Raw genomic sequence first — 24,006 nt, forward strand, 5'->3', positions numbered from 1 at the left:
GCAGTGACTGTATTGGGCTGGAAATGGGGAAGACAAGGTGTAGAGAAAGGGGAAAATGGTGGTAGGAAAAGTACATATATAATCAGTGGATCAAGCTGGGAGAAGGGGAAAATAATTATGAGGACGGTGGCTAAATCAGAATAATGCAGTGAGGTCTGGGCTGGGTCAGGCTACAGGAGGCTGAGAAGAAATGGGCTATGGCCAGTGGCTAAATTAGGCTGGGCTGGGAGGGAGAGTGAAGGAGCACTGGCAGTGTTTAAAGCTAGAGCTGGGGGTGGAGGAAGAGGGTATAGCCAGTGGCTGGGTCTGGCGGGGTCAGCCTGGATAGGGGATAGTGCTGAGGTCAGTGGCAGGGTCAGGCTAGGAGTGAAATGGGGGTGTGGTCAATGGCAGGGTGTGGGATCAGCAAGACCCAGTTTCCTCTTTGGGTCTCATTTCCTCTTTTCTGTTTGGGGAGTGGGGGAAGGGGATCTAAAACTGGACCAATAATTTAAGGAGGCTTAGAATTAGGGGATGGCACCTACCAGGGGCCAGGGTACTTGGCAGTTGTGTTAGGCTGGGTTGGGGTGTAGGAGGATGAGTGGGTGAATTGGTGAGAGGGTGCTTTAAGATGATGGGAAAGCTCAAATTTGGGCAAGGTAAATTAAGGCAGGATGTGCAGGTTAAGGAGTTGGAAGGGAGGCAGAACTGTAACTGGGAACGGAAGGTTAGATGAACACCATGGGAAAGTTAAGGCAAGGGCAATAGTCTGTAAGGGGGTGTGCAGGAAGGCTGTGAAATGGAGAGCCAGGGACCAGAGCAGAGAGGAGGGCTTAATATACAGAGAACTGGGAGAAAGGGAGAGGAGCTTAACTTTCAGAGGATTCAGCCATCCCTTTATTCCATGTCAACAGTGTTTCCTTGGTCTGCTTCCCCTTTGGTCATCAGTCCCCTCTTCCCTAGGCAGCCCCTCACTTATGACTAGGCCTTGTACATCTCCTGGATTCCTGTTCTTTTCCCACCTCCTATCTTGTAAACAACACAGTCCAGGAATCCCTGCCCAGCAACTGTGGTGGTCATGGGCTTAAAAGAGTAGAATAAAGAAGCTGGAATCCTAGATGCCTGAAATTCTAGCTGAAGCCTAGAATCCTAGTCTGAAATTAGTTTGTCATTTTTCTGGAACAAAAAAGCCCCTGCAACTACAGGGAAATAAGAAACCTCCTCACGAAACAAGGGCATCTACCTACTAGCAATTTCAACAGCGATCTCTGTCCATGATCAATTACCGTGACCTCCACCACAACCTCTACAACTGCTCTAATTCCTAACATTAACTCTGACCCTAATTTGTTTCCTGCTTCCCAGTAATGGCTTTCACATTCATCCCTTTTCTAGCAGATACCTGTATTATCCAATCCCTGGTCCCTAATATTGACCTAATTTTTACCTTTAGCACCAAATCCTGACCTTGACCCTAAATGTTGATCCCTAAAATTTAAAGTTCATTTGTCATTTGATTCCTGACCCACCCCTTCACTGTTTACCCCTCATACTGACTATGCCAATATTCGCTAATCCCTAAAACTGGACTTCTAAACCAAATCATGTTGTTGACCTTTAACCCGACCCTGAACTCTGACTTATGTTGGGCATCCTGGAAAAAAAATGACTTTAATCCAAACTTTACTTACACAAAACGGATCTCACACTAACAACTCTAAGTTTTAACTCCCGCTTTATAACTCCTGAAGCTAACCTGGATTCCTAAACCCAACTCCATCTAATCCCCAACTCACCCAAAGCTTTCGTACCCACATACCCGCTATCAGCTAACCTCAAAGCCGATTCCCGCCCTGCGCCTCCCTGCTACTCCCACCTCTTCCCCTCCCCCAAAGTCCCAGTCAGAGGACTGCTCCCAGGAAGGGCCTGGCTCCCGAAAAACGGCCTACTTAGCTCCGAGACCAAGCCGAGACACGCTGGACGCAGGGTTCTCCAACAGGACCCCAAACGGGGACGCAGTAGAGTCGGGGGCCCCACCCGCCAGCCTGCCTCCGAGCCTGGCCTCGCGGCCCCACCCTGAGACTCCTGCTAGCCCGATCCGGCCTACCTGCGCTGCCCGGCTGGAGCCCCGCCCGCCGGCCCGCTAACCCGCTCGTTCTCCCGGGCGGCTCTCGGGCTCCGGCCTCGCCCTCCCTTCGACACTCACTCGGCCACTTCCGTCCGGGAACGTCCCCCACCCGCGGGCGGCGCCCTGGGCCGGCGCTCTATGGTTCCAGGAACTGCAGGAAGCTGTTCTGGCCCCAGCTCTCGATGCTCAGGAGCCCGCGGATGACCGGCAGGTCCTCCCCAGCAGGAAGCAAGGGTGCGATGCAATCCAGAGAAAACGCCGAACTGTGCCTGAGTTCCCTTTAGTTTCTAATCCTTCCTTCTTTTAGTCTGGGGAGAAGGCGGAGACGAATCCCCAGAATGCCCGCCCTCAGGGTGTGGAGGCCAAGGGCCGTACCCTTTATTTGCATAGCTCCCGGGACGTGGCGCGGCACTTAGAGCACTTCCGCATTGGGGGGGGACTCCAAGTCCCGGAATGCCCCGAGGGTATTGCGTCGCTTCCGCTCTGTTGGAAGGTGGGATGCTCCAGTCGGCCAGGCGAGGCTGGTTTGAGAACCGCTGCTATCCGCAAGGGGAAAGCGTCGCCGAACTGGGACTAGCGGACAGGTGGGGCCGCACACCATCAGTGGGGGGTCGCGCGTGGTGTTCGCGGTTGAGGACAGGTGGAGGGGTGAACTCCTGTGTTTCTGCCCATTCTTTCTTTAGATGTCCCGTATGGAGCTGGCGTTGGATCCGGGTGACCAGGATCCGCTGGGCTTCCTGGTAGAGGAAAGCGGCAATTTGGGGGCGGAGCACAAGGCCTCGGACCTTACTCCGGACTGGGAACAGCCGCTTTCTGAAGTGTGTGGGGGGCACTGAATCCCGGAGGCGCGGGGCGGGGGTGGGTGGAGATGTCCATGAAGGGAGAGGGTGGTGAGAAGTCAAGGCCTGTTACTCGGAACCCTTTGCAGGCCCTGAGCGATTGGGATGTAGAGGATTTCCTGATTTCCCTGCTGAGTCCCCCAGCATCGTTGAACGTTCGCAGCTCCTCTAACTCCTGTATTGTCCACCATGATCACACTTACTCTCTCCCACACGAACATGACTCCATAGATATAGGTGAGTCTAAAATAAGGGATGTTTTGGAGGAAAAATTAATGGGCCTGGCTATTCATACTAGCTCCTTTTGCAGGTAGTGGAAGCTGTGGAGAAGAGAAGACCCAGATGATTCCACTGCATGTGGAGGAGCTGGCAGAGCAGGTATTTGACTTGATTTATTGGAAGTATTATTCCCAAGTTGCAGGGATCGGGGCAGAATTCCCCATTCTTCTCTGACATTCCCTTGCAACCCTGCTGCCCACTCACTCCCTGCAGCCCCAGGAGATTGATCGGCTTATATTGACAGATGAGGAGAAGAGGCTGTTGGAGAAGGAGGGGCTTACTCTGCCTGAGACTCTTCCTCTCACCAAGGTAAGATTCCCATCCATGGAAGGGAGCCCCAGATAGGCCAATTCTGTTAATTTTTTATCAGTGACTTAAAAACAGAGGTGAGAAATTTAGCAAATTTGTTGCTTAGAGGAAGCTGGATCATGTAGTTAATGTGCTGGATGCAGGGGCTGATCCTGGTTTTGTGGGATTTGTACAAATCTTGGTGTTTTCTTTAAGAAAGAAAAATTAAAAATGACAAGTGCAACATTATAGTATAGGGACTTGGAAATGACTGTGCAAGTATGACACTTAGATTTCACAGACTCCATGGTAATCCACCTGTAGTTGAATGGTAGAATTGAGTTCATCAAGGCTAGACTAAGTGGCATACCAAGGAAAAATGTAAAATCCTGAGTTTTAAGTTTCAATGAGTGGCAGCTTTACAAGCACAGTATTTGTAGTACTGTGATGAAATCAATGCTCACTGACAGATTAAGGGAATTTTAATTTCTTAAAAATACAGTATCAGTAGCAGTGTGATATGGGGTTTGGAGGCTGTATCAATGAAGGAGTTGCCTCTGTAAGGGCAACTATCTTGCTTTTTTATGCTGGCCAGACACATCTTTGTGTCCAGTTATGAGCCCAGAGCTTTGACAGATATTACAAGGATGCAGTCCATCCTGAGGAGAGGAGATAAGCTGATGAGTTAAAAATTTTGTCCAGATTTTTTTTTAAACTGGAGAAATATCAAATATCATAAAATAGCTTAGGACTATTTGTTTTATATGGCTCCAGAGATTAGGTACTAGGTAAGTCCAATGAAAGGAAATTATAGTGGCAGATGGTGGCTCAGTATAAGGAAAAAACTTTTTTTTTTTAATTAATATTAATAATTTGTTACAAATGGTCTGGCTCTGAGGACATTAACACCTCGTTCTCAGAGACATTCAAACAGAAACTGAGGGCCAGTTGGTTAGGGAAGCTGTAGAAGGAATTCCTGCATTGGGAAGAAGATTCAACTCGGCTGCATTCCAACTCTTTGGTCCACTGTTCCTCTGATGAGTCCCCTTTTCCCCATTTTTTTCTCAGATGGAGGAACAAGTTCTGAAACGAGTGCGGAGGAAGATTAGAAACAAAAAGTCTGCTCAGGAGAGCCGGAGGAAGAAGAGGGTGTATGTGGGAGGTTTAGAGAGCAGGTATGAAAGAGAGAGGGACCAGGGGTAGGGAGACAAAGGTGGTTGGAAGTGATAGGTTTTTGAAGGAGGATACAGGCCGTATTCCCACATCATGTTATTCTCACAGGGTCTTAAAATATACAGCCCAGAATCTGGAGCTACAGAACAAAGTCCAGGTCCTGGAGGAACAGAATCTGTAAGCAGCTCTGCAACATCAGTCCCTTCTCCTCCCTCCTATTTAATGCTGTCTTGCTCTTTCTTCTACTCCACACTTGATTTCTGACTGGGTAGCTGCCACATGGACGGTCTGGTGCTTGATCTTTAAGGGGTCTCCAATTCCAAGTAGTTCACAGTAATGAGGAATAAAGTTGACAAGTAACTAAGGAAAGTTAAGTATCAAGAAAGAGAAAGAAGGGATAAGAAAGATATTACGGGGCTGATAGCATTTGATAGTGTGTAGGATTTTGGGGTGGGTAGGGGAGGGAGTACACAGCATAGTCCAGTCGGCCAGGAACCCTTAGCATAGGTGAGTTGGGTCAGAAGGTAAAGAACATAGAATGCCTGGTGAGGATTATGTGCAGAGCTGACTAGGCAGTTTAGGACCACTGAAGGTATCTGGAAAAGAGGTTAACTCAGGGCAGGGCAGAGTGGTTGTTTGTTTGCTTTAATGAGAAATTTTGGGCATTCTGTTTGAAAGAGGAAAAAGTCCTTTGCAAAAAATAGGATAAAATGCAAGAGAGGGTCCAGTGTACAGAGGGAGGTGGCCTTAACAGGAGGGTTTCACAGGATCTCAGGGGCTACTCTCTGTCCCCTCTCCTCCTCTAGGTCTCTTCTAGATCAGCTGAGGAGACTCCAGGCCATGGTGATTCAGATATCAAACAAAACCACCAGCAGCAGCACTTGTGTCTTGGTGAGGATAGTGATGGAAGGAGAGATCCTTTTCTCAGGCAGCAGGGATAGGGGTGCAATCCAGAGCCCTTCTTCATCTCCTTTTTCCTGTGATCCAGGTTCTACTGTTCTCCTTCTGCCTCCTTCTCGTTCCTGCTCTGTACTCCTCTGACACAAGAGGGAGCCTGCCTACTGAGCAAGGAGGTGAGAAGCTTGAGTATACTGTTGGGGAAGGGTCAGGGGAGGCCTGGCTTGCCCCTGAAGAGTCTTTGTCTCCTCAGTGTTGTCCCGCCAGCTTCGTGCCCTCCCCGGTGAGGACCCTCACCAGCTGGAGCTGCCTGCTCTGCAGTCAGAGGTACTAAAGGACAGCTCAGACCATGAGCTCCAGGCTCCTGGCAACTTTTGCTGCCTGTTCTGCCACATGCTTCAGGCTCCCGGTGCAGAGCCTCCCCTGAAGTTGCCACTCTCTGACGTCTTCTCAAAGTCCCCCTGCCCAGGTCCCATCCTCTTCCTGCATGCAAATAACACCAGGAAGGAGGGATGGCTCCCTAACCACAGCCTCTCACCTGTTACTTTGCAGGGTGGCTACTCAGGCTAGATGTGAGGATGGGGAGGTTCCCTGACCTAGAGCCTGGGGCCCTCCAGTCTGTGTCCAAATGAATAGGAAAGGGCTAGCCTCAGCTCCTGTGCCCTGTCAGGAAGCCTGCGGGCTCAAACACACCACACTTAACCGGCTTTCTGGGTCTTTTATTTCTACCTGTGTATGTTTCTTTACCCATGAATCAACCTAGGGAATTAACTGACCTCCTTGAGCATTTCATGCATTGAGAAGGAATGGGGTGAGCAAAGAAATAAATAAGTAATTTTGATGCTTGGGTCACCCTCAACCCCTCTTTACTGGTGCAGTTGAGTGGTGAGAAGGGAAGGGGTGTGATTGTCCTGGTGGCTCAGGGTTGCAGGAGACCTGGTGAAGAGGCCAAAGGAGAAAGACTGGGCTAGGCTGGAGGCTGGGCTATTAGCACCTCCCTTCCCCAGTTCAGGGGGCTCACTCTGGGCTCAGGTTTGCTATGGTTTCCTTTGGTCCACATTCAGGCCTGGTGCTTCGTCCTGTGCCCCATTTGGCAGTTGGCCTGGAGGCCTTTTTCTGCTGCTGCTGCTGCTGCTGCAGGGCCAGCTGCATGGACCAGATGCTCAGTGGCCGCATGTAGGCCAGCGAGCGGAATACCCGCTGCTGGCAGTATGCCTCGGGGGTCTGAAAGGCCAGGCCCAGGCGCTCCCACACAGTACGGTAGCAGCCCTCAGCTGTCTGGAAGCCCTGCCAGGTGAGGCCCTGTAGGGAAAGATGGCAGTCATGTTACTTGACAACTACTTGAGCTGGATAGATGGAGACAATAGGGTCTGTGCCCTCAGGGAGTTCCCAGCTAGGAGGTGGGGGGGAAATAAATGTGACCCCCAGACAGAAGCCTGAGGCAGGAGATGGAATGTGTGACAGGGAAAAGGGGGAAGTTTTCTGGGCTAGGTTAAATGGCATCCAGATAGGCCATAACAGAAGTTTGATGCCTGCGGAATGCCGGGCCAAGGTACAGATAGTGGATCGAGAGGGGAAGGGCATGCGTTACCTCCTGGATCATGGTGGCTGCCAGCCCGTAGACCACACCCACCCAGACTTCATCAGACTGTACACTAGATCTATCGGGGACACCATGGGGCTGCATCCCATTCACAGCCCCCATGGCTCCTCCTGCAAAGGCCTGGACATTGAACTCGAAGATGGTTTGGAGAGCACAGACCACATGTGGGGTAGGGAATACCTAGAGGGGCAAAGGTAGAAACATGGTTTCTTAAACTTGCTTCCTAGCTCCAAGAAAAACTCCTTTCTATCTGTTTCCTCTATCTAGTCCTAGTTTCTCTCACCTCCGTGTCTCCTTCTCCTAGGCCACTGGCCCTTAGGAACCACTGGCCAGCACACTGGTCAGACATGATGCTACAGGCCTGAGGCAGAGGGCTGCAGTCATAGTTGTAATAGCGGCCTAAAGTAGAGGAAGACAAAGTAGGTTTCCTTGCATTCCCACAGCTGCCTGAGAATTCCTTAGGATCCCCAACTCACCATTCCATAGCAGTCTCTCGTAGGCTTCTTGGCCCCGGCTAAGGATGGAAGAAAACTTATCCTGGATGTCCTGTACTCCACATAGAGCAGCCATCTGGACCATCACAGCCACAGCTGCCAGCCACAGTCCTCCACAGTAAGCACTGACCAGGGACATGGGTTTGGGGGTCAGACTGGCAGCTCCAGACACTCCCATGCACTGTAACTCTTCCCTGAGCCCACAATCCCCTGATGCCCAGTTCTCCACCTCAGGATCCCTGGGAATCCCTACCCCCCAACCTGGGGCCCGTGGTGACCCATCCATCATAGGTCTGGTCTGCATAGCCTCCATTCTCAATGAGTCCATCTTGGTCCTTGTCAAACTTCATTTCATACTCCATCACCGCCTAGAGAGGGACCAAGATACTGAAGACCTAGATACTAAGGAAAGACGACAGTAGCCAGCTAGGCTCTCCCCAAACACCAGCCATGCCCTTGGCACACTGGCCACTGCACATGTATCCCTTACCAGACACACAGGCCACATGTCTCTGAGGAAGACCTGATCACCAGTGAGGTAATAGTCCCGATAAACCTGCAGCACAAACTTCAGGTTCAGGTCCTTCCAGTCAGCAGTATCGTGGACCACATATGCATTGACCCGGAGCCATGGCTCATCATCTGTGGGAGGGGAACCTCATTTGCACCGGGTTGGGTAGAGGGTGCAGCAGAGGGAAGGACCTTGAGGTAGAGGGACTTGAACCTGGGTCTCCAATATCATGGGGGATGACGTTCCTCCTTTTCACAGGTGCCACTACCCCACTCATCAGGTACCGTCGCCGGGTCAGGTCCTCACTGAGAGTGGCCAGAGCTGGGGAGCAGACATACGAGGTGGGTGGGGTCAGGAGTGGACAGGCTTGGGGTGGGGCACAACTATGTGTGTGACTCCAGAGAGGAACCGGTAAGCAGGATGCAGGTACGTTTGTGGAGAAAAGGGGACAAGACAATGTGAGGGATCACAGAGGTTCGGGGTGTGGGGTGCTGAGGGTAGAAGAGGCACAAAAGAGATCCTCACCCATGTCATACTGCAGACTGAGCTCGAGTTTGGGCCAGAGCATGACGAGGGCGAAGGAAGCATAGAAGTGAACATCGTACGTGTTGTACATGCGATATTCCTGGCCTGGAGGAAGGAGGGAGACACTGTTAGAATCCCTGCTGCCCTTCCTAATTGCCTCCCTAGCTTGTCCTCTAGGGTTAGGGGTGGGAGACTGTCACCCTCCACATCTGTCACTTACTCCCCCATCCCAACCAATACCCCAGGGTTGGCAAAACCCATCAGCCTGCCTGATGGTAAGGCACTGACTGGCCTCATGGATGTGGCCTGCCATACCATGGCCCACCAGCAGCCCGCACCTTCAAGGTAGCCAAATCGGCCATACTCTCGTAGGATGGGGCGGAGCTGACACATGCTCTCCACCAGCTCCTCTGGCAAGGAGTCCTCAGGAACTTCTAGCCAGACTGTGCCTCCATCAGCCAGGAAGTATAGTTCATTGAACAGTGCAGATTTGTACCAGGCAGGCAAGGATCTGGGGAGGCAGGAGGAGGGAATGGTGTAATGACTGTGGACCTCCCAGAAAAGGAAGGATTCTGGGGTTTAGCAGAATAGGGGCACCAAATAACACCTAGCCCGACTTTTTGGTGGGTGGAGAGTGAATCAAAGTCCCTGCTGGAGTTTGAGTGCCTGGGAAAAAGACAAGAGGTAGGCTCCATTGGCACCTGTCATCCAGTACCGGGCTCTGCCAAGCCGAGATCTTCTCTTCCCAGTCTGCGTATTGGCACAGTGCATAGTGGCTAAGGGCTGGGGCAGCATCACCATCTGGGCCAAAAAACCTTGTGTACCGCCTGGGGTGGAAAGAGAGGGAAGGGATGAGAGCACAGGGACCAGATCAGAGCTCCATCCCTTTGGATCCCTGTAGTCCCTTGGTCCCCTCACCTGTAATAGACTTGGCTCTTAGCTCCAAACATGATTCTGGGCATGTCCCAAGCCAGTGAGAACTCCAGTTGGCACCGGCCTCGAGGCGGCAGCTTGCCCATGACACACACAGCCCCAGCGATGCCTACTCCCTTCTGTGAGGGGGTGCTTTGCCCTGAGAGAAGCACAAGAGGAATCAGCACAGGCACCCACTTCAGCCCCAGGGCTCCCTAACAGGGAACAAAACCAATGCATTACTAGGCCTCCCACCCCTGCTCTAAAGACAGGGCAACCTCTCCTGCTACCACCTCCCTGTCAGACCATCCCCATCACCAGCAGGGGAGTCCAGCTGTCCATCCTGGAGTAGATCTTGCCACACCTGCTGCCCAGTGCCATCAGGGTCAAAGGCTGTGACATGAGTTACCGTGGTCTCTGCCTGTTAAGGGGCCAAAGAATGTGAGGGAAAGTTCCACAAGTGTGCTGGCTTCTGACTGATGACAGCTCCTGTTACATATTCCCACCTTCAAAGGCTTTCAGGCTTGGGTGAGGGTGGGTCTCAGGAATTGAGGAAATGAAGAGGCCATGGTGGGATGGGGGTGGGCCCAGGGGCCAGGCTAAGGGTAGGGCTGCGGGGCCTAAGGTATAGAGCAGGCTCCTACTGTGAGTCGTGCAGCCACAGCCATGGTGTAGGGATTTGGAAGGGCTGGATGATGCAGCAGCAGTCCCTGAACAGTCTCCCCATCACGCTCCAGACAGAAGGGCTCGTTCCACAAGCCCCCTGAGGCATCATCTCCATCCCCAAGTCCATTCCGCATGGAGAACATGATGGACACTTCCAGGGCTTCGTCCCCTTCATTTTCCACATCCCACACAAAAACTCCTACAGGAAGGCTGCTGTCCTAAGAGCAAAAGATCAGACTCAGGTGGTCTCAGGGTGACCCCTCCTGGCCACACTCCCCAGGATCAGTTCTTGAACCAAGGATCTGACTCAAATACTTGACAATAGACTTGTCTTCCCCTTGCATCACCCTGTATTCCCAGGCACTCTGTCTGCAAGGAGACAGAAGACCAGTTGGGTGGTGGTTCTGGGAAATCAGCATGATGTTCATGCTCCAACCCCCTCTTTTATAGATTTCACATGGAATTTCCAGTAGAGAGAGATCTCAAGAAGGGGAGGACAATGGAAGAAACAGAGCAGGGGCCTCACCTGGTAGTCATGGGGCAAGATGGGTGTGATCTGGCGGCAGGTGAGGGTGACATTCTGGCCAGGAAGCTGATAGACAGTCCAGGCTCGGGGATAGAGGGCGTGGTAGAATGCAAAGTAGCCACACAGACCCCAGTTCCAGCTGCGCAGGACACTTGGGCGCTCCACAGACAGGACTTGCTGGTACACTGTCTGCCCTTTCCGGCGCAAGCACACTGTGAACTAAAGAAGGCAGGCAGACTGGAATGTCTAACCCACAGGCACTTCAAACTGGTCTCTATCCTCTCAAAGCAGTGCCTCGTCTTCTGAGCCTGCAGTGCTTAGCACTGCACTGAGGCTTCCCTCACCCCTGGGCTCAGTCAGTTACCACCAGGCCCTGCCTCCCCCCTCCATTACTCTGGTCTCAGTGCCCTAACGTAGGCCCTTGCCATCTCTGCTTTTATTCTGGGTATCAGAGTGATCTTTTTAACAGACAAATCAAGATGTCAGTCTGTGCTTCGAATGTTTTAGTGATTCCCCATGGCACTCAGGCTAAAGGCAACTCTTCTGCCTGGCTTTCAAGGCCCTTCTTGATCTGGCCTCTTCCTGCCATCAGACTCATGACCTATACAAGCACCTATATCTGGTCACATCAAATACTGTTCCTTGAACATATTCCTCTTCCATGCCTTTTCTCATGCTCATTCTCCATCTGGTGAAACCCCTCCTCCTAGGTCTGGGTTAGATGCCATCTCCTCTCCTTAAGCAGTGAGTCAGTCTGTGTGTTCCCCTACCTGCCTGGTCTAGTATGTTATTAGGTGTTTATGTACAGTCTGACACTCTGACTACCCCGTGTGTTCTTTGAGAGCAGGAACCCTCTATAGTCTGCTGAGGGCCCTTTTGCACCTGTGACTCCCCACCAGGGTCAGCAGTGGGCAGGGGCAGGGGCAGTGGGCAAAGTCTGCACCAGTGGGACTATTTGCTCAGTGTCCTAGCCATCCCTCTCATTTTGACACTGATGTGGGCTCGTAGTCTCCATTTTCTCAGTCCTGTTCCCTGAATCCAAATTTAAGCTTCTGGAGAGTAGGGTTGTTGAGTGGTTCAAAGTACTGATAATTTTAATGTATATTTAAAAGAATTTTTTATGTTATTGGAATAATAGGTAATAGTTAAGACCACAGACTTGTGACCACAGAGAAACCATTTACCAGCCGTGACTGAGCACATTACTAAACCTCTTTGGATCTTAAGATTCCTACTTCTGTAAAAAGGGCATAATAATGGTACTTACTTACAGTCTTTAAATATTATACAAAAAGTCTAGCATAGTACCTAGCATGGGTTAAGCATGCGGCAATTACTTTTAACTGTAGAGTCACGATTCTGTAAGGCACTCCCCTCAGGATATCTAAGGGATGAGCCAGAGAGGAAACTTGGGGCATTGGGCAGGGCTGGTAAACCTGAACTAGGAAGGGCTTTGTCACTAATTGGACTCAGGTCTGCTAGTCATTTCTTTGAAGAAGAGCTGAAAGCTGGAAGCATTGCTCTGACAGGAAATAGGAAGTTGGTAGACAACTTCAACAGGACCTCACTAGAGAGAGATGATACGTAGACTACATGCCTCTGGCAATTGAAGGCCCAGGTGTGATGAAGGAAGAGAGGGAAAAGGAGCAAAGCTTCAGAAAAGGGAGGAAGGCTAGAGATCTATGCCTGGGAAAGGCAGGGCCTCCTAGGCCCTCAGCCAGCCAGACTCCAGAGAGTGATTACTGACCTCTGGCAGAAGGCTGGCAAACGGTGAACAGTGGGCCCTCTATGCAGCCTTTTTTCCCATGCATTTGTAGACATTTGGTTTTGTTTTCCCTTCTAGTCCTGCCCCATGTTCTGTGAACCAGGTTAAGTGATCCTGGAATTCTCTGTGCTTTGTGTAGCTGGGTGCTGGCTCAGCTAGTGGAGCTGGGGCGGTAAAGTAGTAGGCCTTTACTAGGGAAATGAAGGGCACAGGGATGCTGGCGTTTACTCTTTCAAGGAACATGGGCTCTGTATCTCATTTGTGTAGTACATCGTAGCACAGGGCTGGACACATGGAAAGCATCCTGAAAGACCTTAATGGACTGGATCATGTACACATCTAACTGCCACGGCCTCCACTAGCCAGAAGGCCCTTCCTGGTTTGGGCAGGTACTGTCCTGGACCTTTCCTTCAACTCCTGGCTCTTACTTGGTCAGCGATGACTGTCTGGTGCTGGTACATTCCAGGATTAAGCTGCCAACGACAGAACTGGCCTCTCCAGCCTCGGGTGATAGTGCCTCCCCCAATGCCACCCAAGGGACAACCTAGACAGAGAATCAGGATGGTTAATGGGACATAGGAGAGGAAAACAAACCAATTTCTCATTCTAGACTATATAGTTTCCCTAAAAGTCATGGGGATGTTAAATCAACATGTTGTACACTTTAAACTTACACTATTATATTTCAATTATATCTCAATAAAGCTCGGGGGGGAAGGTACCCCTGGAGGATGGGGCAGTGCAACTTGTATAAGCTGGAAGCCTTTGCCTAGCTCTGGTAGGCCTGGAGGCTGGCAGGGCCCTCTCAGAGCCTGGGTGAGGCTCACCATAGATCTGTCTCAGGGGTACAGAATTGATGAGGTCGATGAAAGGTGTCTTCTTCTCCACCTGGGTCTTCCGGTACCACCACTGCAAGTACCTGAGAAGCAAGAGGCAGTATGAGGCAGTCAGCAGCGCCCGTGGGCTACAGTCATCTGCCTCTCTCTCTGCACACCCAGCTGTGACTTCCCATTAAATGTCCTGAGGACTGATCACCCTTCACTTCCAAACCTCCCCTCCCCTCAGCTTACCTAGCTCAAGGTTCCCTCATCTTCCCAGTCGCCCCTGCTCACGAGACTGTCTTTACTTCTCTCTATTCCCCTCAGAAGGAGCTTTCTAATGGGCCCTCATCTCTAACTACACTGCCACTGCTTTAGTTTATCCCAGGAGCTTCTGAGGTGTTGAAAAGGCCACCTAATGGTTGCCCGACCTACAACCCCTTGACTGTTTTTCTTCCTGATTATGACAGGTGAAAATTCGAATACACCAAGTGTTAGGAGAAAAAAAATTCCCATCATCACAGATAACCACTAGTTTACATTTTGGGACATTTCCTTTTAAGTTTTTTTTTTAAGTTCACCATTTAAACTGCAAGCTTTCTGATTTATTCTCTCATAATATCCAAGTAAAGCCTTCTAAAACCCCCAAATTTTCCTCTTCTGTCATAGCTGTATATCCAATAGACAAATGATTCTGATTCTCTTAGGGATTCAAGGCTGACATGTGTCCCAGCCTCTCGTTCTAATCTTATATCTTACAAATTCCCATCCGGGGTGGGTGCTCACTGCCCTGCTCTGTCAAACTCCCCGACATTTCCACTCTCCTCCCTACCCAACCATTTTTTATATCCATTTTTCAGACATACCACTTGTAACCATGTAATTTGGTAAGTAACCCTCAGCCTCATTTTCCTCATCTATGAATGGAGCGAAACCTTCTGCCCTACCTACCTCATGAAATGTTTGAAAGAGCAAATGACATATCAGTAGGAAAGCCACAGAGTAGAGTATCTGGGGCAGGTATGATCATTACTTGTACATAAGTTATCTCAATTCCCAATCAGGCTGTCTCATTTCAGTGTTCTTCATATGAGTCTTATGTGCTTTTAAGTTCTTTGGGGAAAGGGACAGTCGTGAAGACTAGTTGATTACTGCTGCTTCAAGCACAGGGCAGGGCACATGGTCTGCACTCGGTAAATATTTGCTGAATTTACAAACGAACCTACAAACAGTGGGACCTAGGAGAAATGGACAAGGACAGGAGCAAGGAGCAGAGGAATGTGATTAAAGGACAGTGCAGCTAATTCTGAGGGCTGGGGGAGAGAGAGGGAAGACAAAGGATGAGATGATGGGAAGGCAGAAGTTCCCCTCTGCCAGATTAGAGGAAATTGGACTTTGAAACCAGAGGCCAGAAAGGATTGGTGGAGGGGTGGAGGGGGCAGCAGGAGAAATGCAAGACAGAAGATAGGCAGAACAAAGCAGGATCTGGCATAGAATTAGCACTCTTACTGAGTGAGCAGACTCTGGTTGGAAGAGAGAGCAATCAAAATTGAGTTCTTATCACATCAAGGCCAAGAGAACTGTCTTGCTGGAACTCAAGATCAGAGTACTCCCAGTTCAGCTCCCTCTTAAGGTCCATCTTTCTCTCACTCTCTTACATTCCTGATCTATTTGGCTTTCTCCATAATTTCAACCCCAGCTTAACTATCATTCAGAGCTCTTCCAGCCTCACTCCTGCTTATTCCTCAATGTAGCACTTCATCCCTTTCCAAAAGCCCTGTGTCAGTGACCCCTCCTCCAGTCCTGGTTTGGGAGCCAAGGTCCAGGTGGCTGAGCGCAGCTGAAGACTTCCATGACTCAGTTCATACTTAGGGACTGAGGAGCTAGGATGCATGCCTGTTCTTAACCTCTGTCTCCCTACCACATGCACCCTGGTGTGCTGCTCTCAGTACCCTAGCTCTAGATCATATTTTGACCCAAAGGCTTTTGGGGTCAAAGTTTGGGCTGGCTCAGTTTCAGAAGCTGCCTGGAGGGGTGATTGTTCTCCGGTAGGGCCACTCACAGGAACTAGCAGAGAAGCCGGATAACCAGGCTGTGCCAGGCCCTTCTTCCACTGCCTAGGGCTGGGATTAGGTAATGGGCTCCACACCCCAGCCCCACAGCACTGACTGAGAAGGGGAAGGATCCCCTACTTTAGAGGCTGTCAGGGCTGGATTTCCCAACCTTTATGCCTTCCTCCGCAGCTCTGTTTACTGTGTGGACTGATTCAGGATGACCTCAGGGTGATGCTTTCTGTCCTCACATCCACCTGTTCCTGTTAATAGGTCTCAGCTCCTTATCACTAGTTTTTGAACTCAGTGGGGATCTGGAGGGATGTAGAAGAGTTGTATAGCCCAGGGTAAGCTCTTGGAGTGTCTGCAGCCATTGGGTGGGTGGGGGACCAGGGAAGGCTCTAGATGACTTTTACTAAGAACTCTGGGGACACCTATGGCAGTGCCTCTCTGATCAGAGGTCTTTACTTTTTAGTATTATGGGCTGTCTATCCCAGAATAGAGTGAACAGCACCTCTCTCACCCTCTCCTTAGGGTTGAGAGCAGGTAAGTTCTCACCTATTCCCTAAAGCTAGAGCTTAAGGATAGAAACTAATAGGTGTTGGGACTGTAACATGGTGGCTTGAATGAGGCAGAGAATGCCCAAGCTGCTCAGGGGAATCTTGGGTTTAGAGCCTCCCTCTCCCAAATAAAACAACACTGTGTCAGTATGTTAACAGCCAGACTATCCTACCTTGCCACAAAGTATAGCTAATTACAAAGATAAGTATTTGGAAAAGAAGGGATATGTGAAAGGGGACTGCAGGACTAGATGTTCCTGTTCTTTTCTGCTAAAAAGACAAGTTACTGGGAGGAAGGCGGTTGCAAAGAGATGTGACCTATTCTTATCATCCAAACCATAGGCTTAGACCATATTGGGGAAAGGGTCCATTTGACTGGGACAAAGCACCCACCTGCTTTCTCTTTCCCACCTCTGCTGGAAATCTTGTGCTGGAACTTAAGGTACTCTAGGCAATGGGATCTACTCACCGAAGGCCCATGCCCAGATGCTTTATCAGGTTGCTTAGGGAGATGTTGTTGGCATTAAAGGGTTTCCTCTTCTCTGCAAACTCATGAGCCAAGCAGATGCGCCAGCCAAAGGGAGGCACTTTGTAGCCCTTAGCTTTACCCTCATAGGAAGCCATCAGCTGTCCAGAGTCGTCCTGATTGTGGTTGCCCCGGTCATTTTGTGGTCGACTGACCTCAGGGCTTTTGCTGTCTGTAACTTGTACGGCCTCAGTGCTTCCAGTATCTCCAGGGCAATAAACCTGTGGATCCCCTTTGGCACAGCTGGTCTGCTCCGAGGCAGGGACTCCAGTTCCCATGTTCCCTAGTTCCTGCGTCCCAGCGACCTCGGTGGTCCTGGGTCCTGAGCCTTCGGATACAAAGTATCTCACCAGCGAAGTCCAGATGCGGGCGCCCGTTGTTAGGTGCCGTCTCGGAGGGCCAGGCGCTGGGGAAAGCCGAGGTGGACTGGTGTCTGGGGAGCTGGGGAGCTGTTGCTGCAGCGGCCACAGCAGTGAAACCGCCTCGGGCTCCCCCTCGGTTGTCTCTCTGGGTCCTGGGCGGGAAAGGTCGGGCCTGTCGTCATTGGGCCGCGGTGATTAACTTGCCTGGCCAAAAGGCGACTGAGCCCGCAGAGAGGGGAGGAGCCCCGGGGGCCAGCGCGCAAAGCACCGCCCCCGGGACCGGCCAGGGGGCTCGCGGAGGCCTCAGCCCTGCCCCTCGGCCGTGGCACCTGGCCCCCCCGACAGGGCTGGGCGCGGGGTCTCTCCGGTCGGTGTCGAAAAGCACCTGCGCGCCGGTGCCAGCCCGTGAGAAGGTGACCCAGGGCGGCGGGACGGCTCGAACCCCTTCCGGTTCTGCCAGCCGGGTGCTTCCTACCGGAAGGGGCGCCGTTGGGGGAGGGTGGCGGGCTGAAGGGAAGTCCCGCCTCTGCTGCAGACGCCGCCGAGCACTTGGCCGGGTCCCGGAGAGCCTGGCAGGTGAGGGTCTCGGGGTGCCGAGACCCCAGTTCCCACCGAGCGAGGTGTGCCGGCCAGGGGCGCGAGGTGAGGGGCAGCCGTGGCTTTGGGCCGGGATGTGGAACCTTGAGGGAAGGGTGGGCGCAGGCCGGTTTTAGGGTGCTGGGGGTTAGGGGGACTAACCCAGCGCTAAGAGGGTCTGGGGGTCTGGGACCCAGAGCGAAACCCTTCCCCTAGGTAGTACTGAGAAGGCTGCCACCCGTACCTTCCTTTCCTCTCCCCGCAACCCAAATCCAGGTGTTTACCTCTGACACTGTGAGGCTGACCGCCTGCCTCCTCGGTCCTATTCTCCAGGCTCACCTCAGACACCCGTCCCTGTCATGGTACTAACCTCTAACCTGACCTTGTTTCCTTCTAGATCCGATTCCGGAGCTGCCATGATTGAAGTGGTAGCAGAGCTGAGCCGAGGTCCCGTGTTTCTGGCGGGGGAGGCACTGGAGTGTGTGGTGACAGTCACCAACCCCCTGCCCCCTACAGCCACCTCTGCATCCAGGTGGGGATGCTGGTACTGAAGAAAGTGGCCCTTCTAGGAGGAAGCCTTGTATCTATAGTGCTAAAAAACAGAGCTCAGGTTATGCTGTAGTTACATCATCACCTTGTGCATTGTGCTCTCCCATTGTAGGAAAGGGCTGTTTAGCAGAAGATGTGATTGACATAGCCTTCCACTCCCTTCTCCTCCCTATTCCCCTTTTCCCACGTTTACTCATGGTATACCTCTCTTTGCTTAATGATTTCTCTTTGGGGTTCTGGACTCCCTGATCCCTAGGACAGCCACCTTACCATGTTGGTCTCCTCAAGCAGGGTGGTAGGGCGTTTGAGACACCATTTGTGAAGGCAGGAACTCCCCTCTGATGCTGCCTTTTCCTCCTACCATAGTGAGGCTCTGGCCTGGGCCAGTGCCCAAATCCACTGCCAGTTCCATGCCAGTGAGAGTCGAGTAGCACTGCCTCCCCCTGACTCCAGCCAGCCAGATGTCCAGCCTGAGAGCCAGACTGTCTTTCTACCACACCGAGGTTAGAGATGGGACATTTGCCTATGGAGGGGGATGCAGTCATTGTCACCCAAGGGCGAAGTTGTTAAATTGTTTTGGTGGGTCATTATAGTCTTGTCACACTGAGGATGTGGGGGAATGCAGTTGTTGCTTTGGGGGTGTAAGACTGCTCCTATGTCACAACAAAAAAAGAGAGCTTAGTTTGCACTGCCCTTTGTTGGCAGTCCTTACGACCCCCACTTGCAGTGCTAGCCTATCCAGTACTGGACAGTGGGGTCATTAAATTGTAGTCTTTTTTTAAAAATCGTTTTTAGGTGAGAGGGGTCAGTGTATCCTTTCTACTCCACCAAAAATCCTATTCTGTGATCTGAGGCTAGACCCTGGAGAGTCCAAATCATGTGAGTCACTGCCTCCTACCTCCCACCCCTTGGAAGGCTCCTGGAGGGAGGACTTCTCTGGCTGCCTCTGACTACCCTGACTACTACTTCCCAACCAGACTCCTACAGTGAAGTGCTGCCCATAGAGGGGCCACCCTCCTTTCGGGGCCAGTCAGTCAAGTATGTCTACAAACTGACCATTGGCTGCCAGCGTGTCAACTCACCCATCACTTTACTCAGAGTCCCTCTGAGGGTTCTTGTATTAACTGGTAAGTAAGGGTTCCTGGAGGGAAGCACAGGGAAGAGTCTCACTAAAGCAGAAATGATTTTTAGAGGGCTTGTGAGGCTGGAGGGAAGCTTCCTGGTCTTTGTGAAGATGCAAGGGAGTTGGGGAGGGAATAGGGTGAGATGTGTACCTCAGCCTTGTCTCCCTTTACCTTCAGTCCTCTCAGGTTGGAGTCTAAAATCCTAACCTTCCATTCATTCATCTCTGTTCCCTCCCAGCACTCTTTCTCCACTCACTGTCTCTCTAGGCCTTCAAGATGTCCGGTTTCCCCAGGATGAGGCTGTGGCCCCATCTAGTCCTTTCTTGGAGGAGGATGAAGGTGGGAAGAAGGATTCATGGCTAGCGGAGTTGGCTGGGGAGCGCCTCATGGCTGCCACATCCTGCCGCAGCCTCCGTGAGAACCCTTTCAGAGTTGTTCCCCACCTCCCATCCATAGTATTCCTGTCTCAGACAAATTCACCCAACTGCCATGTGCTTCTGAGGATCCACTGATAGCTCACCCCATAGTATAAAGAAAAGCCCCCACCTTTTGCACTCTGGCCCCTAACCCTAAATATTCCTGCCTGTGGACTCCAGGCTCACAGTGTTTCATTCTCCCCAGATCTATACAATATCAGTGATGGCCGAGGAAAAGTTGGGACATTTGGCATCTTCAAATCTGTATACAGACTCGGCGAGGACGTGGTGGGGACCTTGAACTTAGGTGAAGGAACTGTAGCTTGTTTGCAGGTGAGAAGGAGAGAGGCTTTGGGGGCGCTGAGACTGAAGGGCTCAGGAGGAAGGATAATGGCTGCTGCATAAATGGGTGGAATGTAGCAGTGGATAGCAGGGTCACCCAGGGTCCCACTGGTAAAACAGCTTGAGGTTGGGCTGCCCTGTCACCTAGCATCAGCCTTCTCAATGCCTGCTAGCATGTACTTCTCTTCTTGCTCCCAGTTTTCAGTAAGCTTACAGACCGAGGAGCGTGTACAGCCTGAGTTCCAGCGGCGCCGGGGGACAGGGGGTGCCCCCTCTGTATCCCATGTGACTCATGCCCGACACCAGGAGTCCTGCCTACATACAACCAGAACCAACTTCTCCCTCCCCATCCCTCTCAGCTCCACCCCAGGCTTCTGCACAGCCATTGGTGAGACCCTGACCATTATGGGAGGGGGGTAGAAAGTAAAATGTCATGTGGATCTTCCCAGCACACTCCCAGACATGCCCATGCCCAGCCTCTGACACTAAACATTTTCTCAGACCTTCACCCCATTTCCTAGGTGCACTGACCCCCTAAACTTAAACAGCCTTGGAGATCTCCTTCTTTACCCCCACCCACTGGGAGCCTGTGATGGATGCAGCAATTCCTGATCCCCCAGTGCATTTAGTTTAGCTGCCAAGACTTGACTGTCCCACACTTGGTGTTATTAGTTATTAGGACACTGCTATCCTTGTTACGCATCTGGTTAATGCACTAGATTTCTTTAGAGAAACCCTTAATCCTAGCTCTCTGCCCTTTGACTTCTCCCTTTTCCTGAATACTGTTTTGCATTTTTCTTTTTTCTTATTTGCTAACCACATTCTGTCATTGGCTTTTACTCCTGGCTTCTAATGCCTCTGCCTTTATCTTTTTCTTCCACAGTGGCCCTGAAGTGGCGATTGCATTTTGAATTTGTAACATCCCAAGAACCAGGTCTGCTGCTCCTTCCTCCCACAGAACAGCCCGAACCTGTCACCTGGACAGGGCCTGAGCAAGTGCCAGTAGACACCTTCAGCTGGGACCTCCCCATCAAGGTGCTGCCTACGAGCCCTATGTTGGCCTCATATGCAGCCCCAGGCCCCAGCACCAGCACCATAACCATCTGAGACTGGCTCACTGCAGCACTGCTTTCTTCAGGATACTGAGAACTCACCACCTGGACTCTAGTAGGGCTTGTTTTTTCCACCTGGGGGCCAATGGTATGGACAACGAGAGAGCCAGGCTTTCAGCTATAGCATTAATTTATTGACTGAGAATAAATGGGCAGCTGCTAGTGGTTTCCCTGGAAGTGGCAGCAGTGGGCAGTCAGCAGAAGGGTGATCAGTTGAGTTTAGCTGGAGTGGGGAGCAGGAGCCCCAGGAACAGGGGTGTTAGCCGAGCCCCACTCTAGGTCGGGCCCTCTCCCTTTGCAGGGCAGCCGAGGGTCAGATTTTTGTACCAGAGAGAATTGGCAGGTTCCTGCCTCCTGATGTACCTCACACCCAGCGGGGAAGTCGATGGGATGCTGGGACCTGGGGAACCAAAGGATGAGGAACGATTAGTATGGTGAAGGGCCACCTTTTCCCTGCCCCACATTCCCTTTCTCCCAGCATTCCTCTCATTATCTTCCTTTAGTGGCCCCCTGGTCCCCCTAACTGAGCTCTTGTCTACCATATTTGGATTTTTTTGTTTCATAGCAGAAATATTTCCCTCCAGATCACCCTTACCTCCTTTTGTCACCTGAAACCTTATCTCTCACCCTTTTGTTGATACTTTCAGGTTCAGCCAGCCTCCTGCTGCTCTTCCGTTCATTCTCATATCACAGCAATCTAATCATACCCTTGCTGTCCCTCACCCACATAAAAGCCAATCTCCTCTGGCCATCTTTAGTCACTTACGTATCACAGCAGCCCACACCGACGGGATGCAGACAAGTGCAATGGAAACAGTCCTTGCGGAGCCAAGATTCACCCAGGGTGAAATATTTCCCTTCATAGTGGCAGGGGGCTAGGGAAGAACAGGAAATGTTAGTGTGGGGGAGTGGTGATGGCAGACAGAATTGCTGTGGTCTGCAGTGGGAGAGGGTAAGTACACACTACTGCTGTTCCTGAGCTGGAGGGAGTCTGGATATCCTGACACAGGATCATCTCTAAGCCCCACTCCTCCCAATACCCTCTGTCCTCATCCTTTTCTAATACCTCACCCAGCTTTACCTTGAGCTTGGAAGTAGCACTTGCTGTGGACTCCGGGGTGCTGGAGCAGCAGAGATACCACCAAGTAGGTGATCCCCCATCCTCCCAAGATCCCTGTAGCCTGTCTCGCCCAGAGCATCCTTACAGCTGTTCCTGAAGCACAGCTCTTAGTCCCTTCTTGGCACCTTTTGAGACTACTTTGGTCTTGCCTCCTTGGCTTTTCTTTGTTTTTCTCCTTCAGTCTTAGTTTCTATCTGTCTTCCCTGGGCTCCTGTCTCACACCATCTCTGTGCCCTCTGCTCTCGCAGGCTTGGGGATGTTTATAAAGTGAGGACCCTGGCCCCCTGCTGAGTAGAGCTGGAAAAGCTGTAACTGTTTCCTGAGGTGAGGGCATGAAAACAAGAGTCTAGCTTTAACAAGCTGTGAGAGCTGATTCATAGCCAGCGGGAGGGAGGTGACCATGGAAGGGGCACTGGACCAGGCACTTCCCCAGCAAGGAGGTGGGAGGGGTGAGGGCCCCCTGGTGGTCCCCAGATCTCTTCCCTGACCTGGAGAGAAGGAAGCATTCCGCCATCTCCCCCCATCCCTTCCGCAGCACACACACGCACTCCAGGGGTGTGTATGCTGGGATCCCTGCCTGGACCGGAGGGAGGCGTTTCCTGGGGATGGCTAATCCTGTGCCCCGGCCAAACCAAGGAGCTGCAGTGGGGTGCGACGGCCAGAGGCTCCAGGAGAGTGAACAGGCACCTGGAGTAGAGAATGTTTCTCTTAGACCCTAGGGTAGTGTCTCCCTGAAGTATCCTAGAGACATGGCTGCCCCTCAGATTGGGGGTAGGGGTGTCTTCCACAAGTATCCCAGAGATTAATTATCCATTGTTCAGTACCTCCAAACATGCAGCAGATACAGGTTCTCCCCTGATCTGGCAGTGGTTCTTCCAAAGAGAACCATCTGTAAATGCCCTAATAATATAAGTCACTCCGGTTTGACAGAGGTTCCTCTCTTACCTCCTACATTATGGAACGAGGATTTAGGAATTTATCCTCTGATATGGTCTTTTGGGTTTCCTGCAGGTTCTGGACACCCCAAATAGGTGATGAAGAGCATAGATTGTAGAGTCAGACTTGGGTTCAGATGCTGACTTCACTTAGGAGCTATGTGGCCTTGGGCAAGTTACTTCACCTCTCTAAAGCTGTTTCCTTATCTAGAAATGGGGATGGTAATACTAATTAATTGGGTTAAAGGCTTAAATGAGGTAGTGCATGTGATGCTGTCCCTGGCACATAGGCCTGAGAAAATACTAGCTACTGAGGTTGTGTTAGAGCTCAGAGACAAAATCCTTTGACACTGAGCAGCTCTGTGCACAGCTGAGGACTTCTATCTCCTAGTATGGACTTCTGCTCCTTTCACATGCGTGCTCCATGTCATCCTTACCACCTCCTTCTGAAGTTGTCTCTGGAGCATTTGGGTTTGGTCCTTGTATTCTTGAAATTATAAATGCCTGGTTGCTGGTATACCTACTTTCACTAGGCCAGTACCTTTCTCATCATCTTTCCTGCTAACTTTAGGACTCCTGCTTTTTCTCATTAGGATTCGAATCCATTTCTTCCCATCCACACTCATGTGAACTTTTAAGTTCTCCTTTCTGACTGCTGTAATGCTGGCCATCTCTTTAGTATTAATGGCTCCTTCCTTCACTTCCTTTCACTTTTCCACACTCCAAAGATCCTTGTTCTAGCTATTCCTTTCTACCCACAGGGCCAGTTAATTTGGCAATTACTCTATTTTTCCTTCCAAGTTCCAGTCCCATTTACTCCAAGACTGCCACTTCCTGTCACCAAGTGGATCAGATACAACTATTTCCAGCTGGCTTTTTGGGAGGGCTACCCTGCCTCTCACCTCTTCATTCAAAAACAACTTCATCAGT

General features: G+C 51.2%; 5 protein-coding genes across 9 annotated transcripts in view; 2 read left to right on the plus strand and 3 right to left on the minus strand.

Moving 5' to 3' along the window:
• Nucleotides 1–2,222, minus strand: part of TLN1 (talin 1) — a 30,705-nt gene extending 28,483 nt beyond the window's left edge. For both annotated transcript variants that reach the window (XM_036888485.2, XM_036888483.2), the window contains exon 1: nt 2,087–2,222. The gene's annotated coding sequence lies outside the window, so the exon portion shown is untranslated. The remainder of the gene's footprint in view (nt 1–2,086) is intronic.
• The window catches only part of CREB3 (cAMP responsive element binding protein 3), a 49,519-nt gene extending 43,095 nt beyond the window's left edge, over nt 1–6,424 (plus strand). Inside the window, exons 1-10 of one of the 2 annotated variants that reach the window (XM_036888495.2) lie at nt 2,541–2,691; nt 2,791–2,925; nt 3,036–3,183; nt 3,257–3,324; nt 3,439–3,534; nt 4,582–4,688; nt 4,795–4,863; nt 5,493–5,577; nt 5,675–5,759; nt 5,837–6,424. In XM_036888495.2, coding sequence (XP_036744390.1) covers nt 2,791–2,925; nt 3,036–3,183; nt 3,257–3,324; nt 3,439–3,534; nt 4,582–4,688; nt 4,795–4,863; nt 5,493–5,577; nt 5,675–5,759; nt 5,837–6,153 — 1,110 coding nt within the window. In that variant the 5' untranslated portion in view covers nt 2,541–2,691 and the 3' untranslated portion in view covers nt 6,154–6,424. Of the gene's footprint in view, nt 1–2,540; nt 2,692–2,790; nt 2,926–3,035; nt 3,184–3,256; nt 3,325–3,438; nt 3,535–4,581; nt 4,689–4,794; nt 4,864–5,492; nt 5,578–5,674; nt 5,760–5,836 lie in introns of those variants that run through there. The other variant, XM_057498831.1, reaches the window with a different exon arrangement.
• On the minus strand, nt 6,287–17,334 carry GBA2 (glucosylceramidase beta 2). Its single transcript, XM_036888487.2, has 18 exons — nt 16,484–17,334; nt 13,413–13,504; nt 13,014–13,129; nt 10,821–11,039; nt 10,273–10,512; nt 9,947–10,049; nt 9,635–9,788; nt 9,418–9,543; nt 9,055–9,227; nt 8,717–8,821; nt 8,405–8,512; nt 8,171–8,322; nt 7,942–8,048; nt 7,663–7,805; nt 7,470–7,585; nt 7,175–7,366; nt 6,605–6,885; nt 6,287–6,519 (listed from the first exon to the last, which is right to left on the minus strand). The coding sequence occupies exons 1-18, from the start codon at nt 16,816–16,818 to the stop codon at nt 6,450–6,452; spliced, it is 2,832 nt and encodes a 943-aa protein (XP_036744382.1). The 5' UTR covers nt 16,819–17,334; the 3' UTR covers nt 6,287–6,449.
• On the plus strand, nt 15,953–23,068 carry RGP1 (RGP1 homolog, RAB6A GEF complex partner 1). Of its 3 annotated transcripts, none has more exons than XM_057498829.1 (9): nt 15,953–16,000; nt 17,876–18,010; nt 18,394–18,530; nt 18,823–18,906; nt 19,005–19,154; nt 19,419–19,565; nt 19,773–19,900; nt 20,108–20,297; nt 20,793–23,068. In XM_057498829.1, exons 2-9 carry the CDS (start codon nt 17,895–17,897, stop codon nt 21,014–21,016), a joined length of 1,176 nt encoding a protein of 391 aa, XP_057354812.1. In that variant the 5' UTR covers nt 15,953–16,000; nt 17,876–17,894; the 3' UTR covers nt 21,017–23,068. The 3 variants fall into 3 exon arrangements, with proteins under 3 accessions (XP_057354812.1, XP_057354813.1, XP_036744389.2); XM_057498830.1 differs by lacking the exon at nt 15,953–16,000 and adding an exon at nt 17,392–17,544 and having other exon boundaries at nt 20,108–20,332; nt 20,804–20,937; XM_036888494.2 differs by lacking the exon at nt 15,953–16,000 and adding an exon at nt 17,393–17,544.
• The window catches only part of MSMP (microseminoprotein, prostate associated), a 36,744-nt gene continuing 33,978 nt past the window's right edge, over nt 21,241–24,006 (minus strand). Inside the window, exons 4-6 of the mRNA XM_036888416.2 lie at nt 22,103–22,228; nt 21,788–21,896; nt 21,241–21,421 (exon numbers count right to left, since the gene is read on the minus strand). Coding sequence (XP_036744311.2) covers nt 21,241–21,421; nt 21,788–21,896; nt 22,103–22,228 — 416 coding nt within the window. The remainder of the gene's footprint in view (nt 21,422–21,787; nt 21,897–22,102; nt 22,229–24,006) is intronic.

The sequence above is a fragment of the Manis pentadactyla genome, chromosome 3, assembly GCF_030020395.1.
Source record: "Manis pentadactyla isolate mManPen7 chromosome 3, mManPen7.hap1, whole genome shotgun sequence".
In the NCBI taxonomy this organism is placed as follows: domain Eukaryota; kingdom Metazoa; phylum Chordata; class Mammalia; order Pholidota; family Manidae; genus Manis; species Manis pentadactyla.

Coding starts and splice junctions, on each gene's coding strand:
- GBA2 (XM_036888487.2), bottom strand. CDS start 16,818: ATGGGAACTGGAGTCCCTGCCTCGGAGCAGACCAGCTGTGCCAAAGGG. Junction 8,323..8,404: donor CCATGATATTGGAGACCCAG/GTTCAAGTCCCT, acceptor CCCCTCCCACAG/ATGATGAGCCATGGCTCCGG. Junction 6,886..7,174: donor CAGCCACCATGATCCAGGAG/GTAACGCATGCC, acceptor CTTTCCCTACAG/GGCCTCACCTGGCAGGGCTT.
- RGP1 (XM_057498829.1), top strand. CDS start 17,895: ATGATTGAAGTGGTAGCAGAGCTGAGCCGAGGTCCCGTGTTTCTGGCG. Junction 18,531..18,822: donor TGTCTTTCTACCACACCGAG/GTTAGAGATGGG, acceptor AATCGTTTTTAG/GTGAGAGGGGTCAGTGTATC. Junction 18,907..19,004: donor CCCTGGAGAGTCCAAATCAT/GTGAGTCACTGC, acceptor CTTCCCAACCAG/ACTCCTACAGTGAAGTGCTG.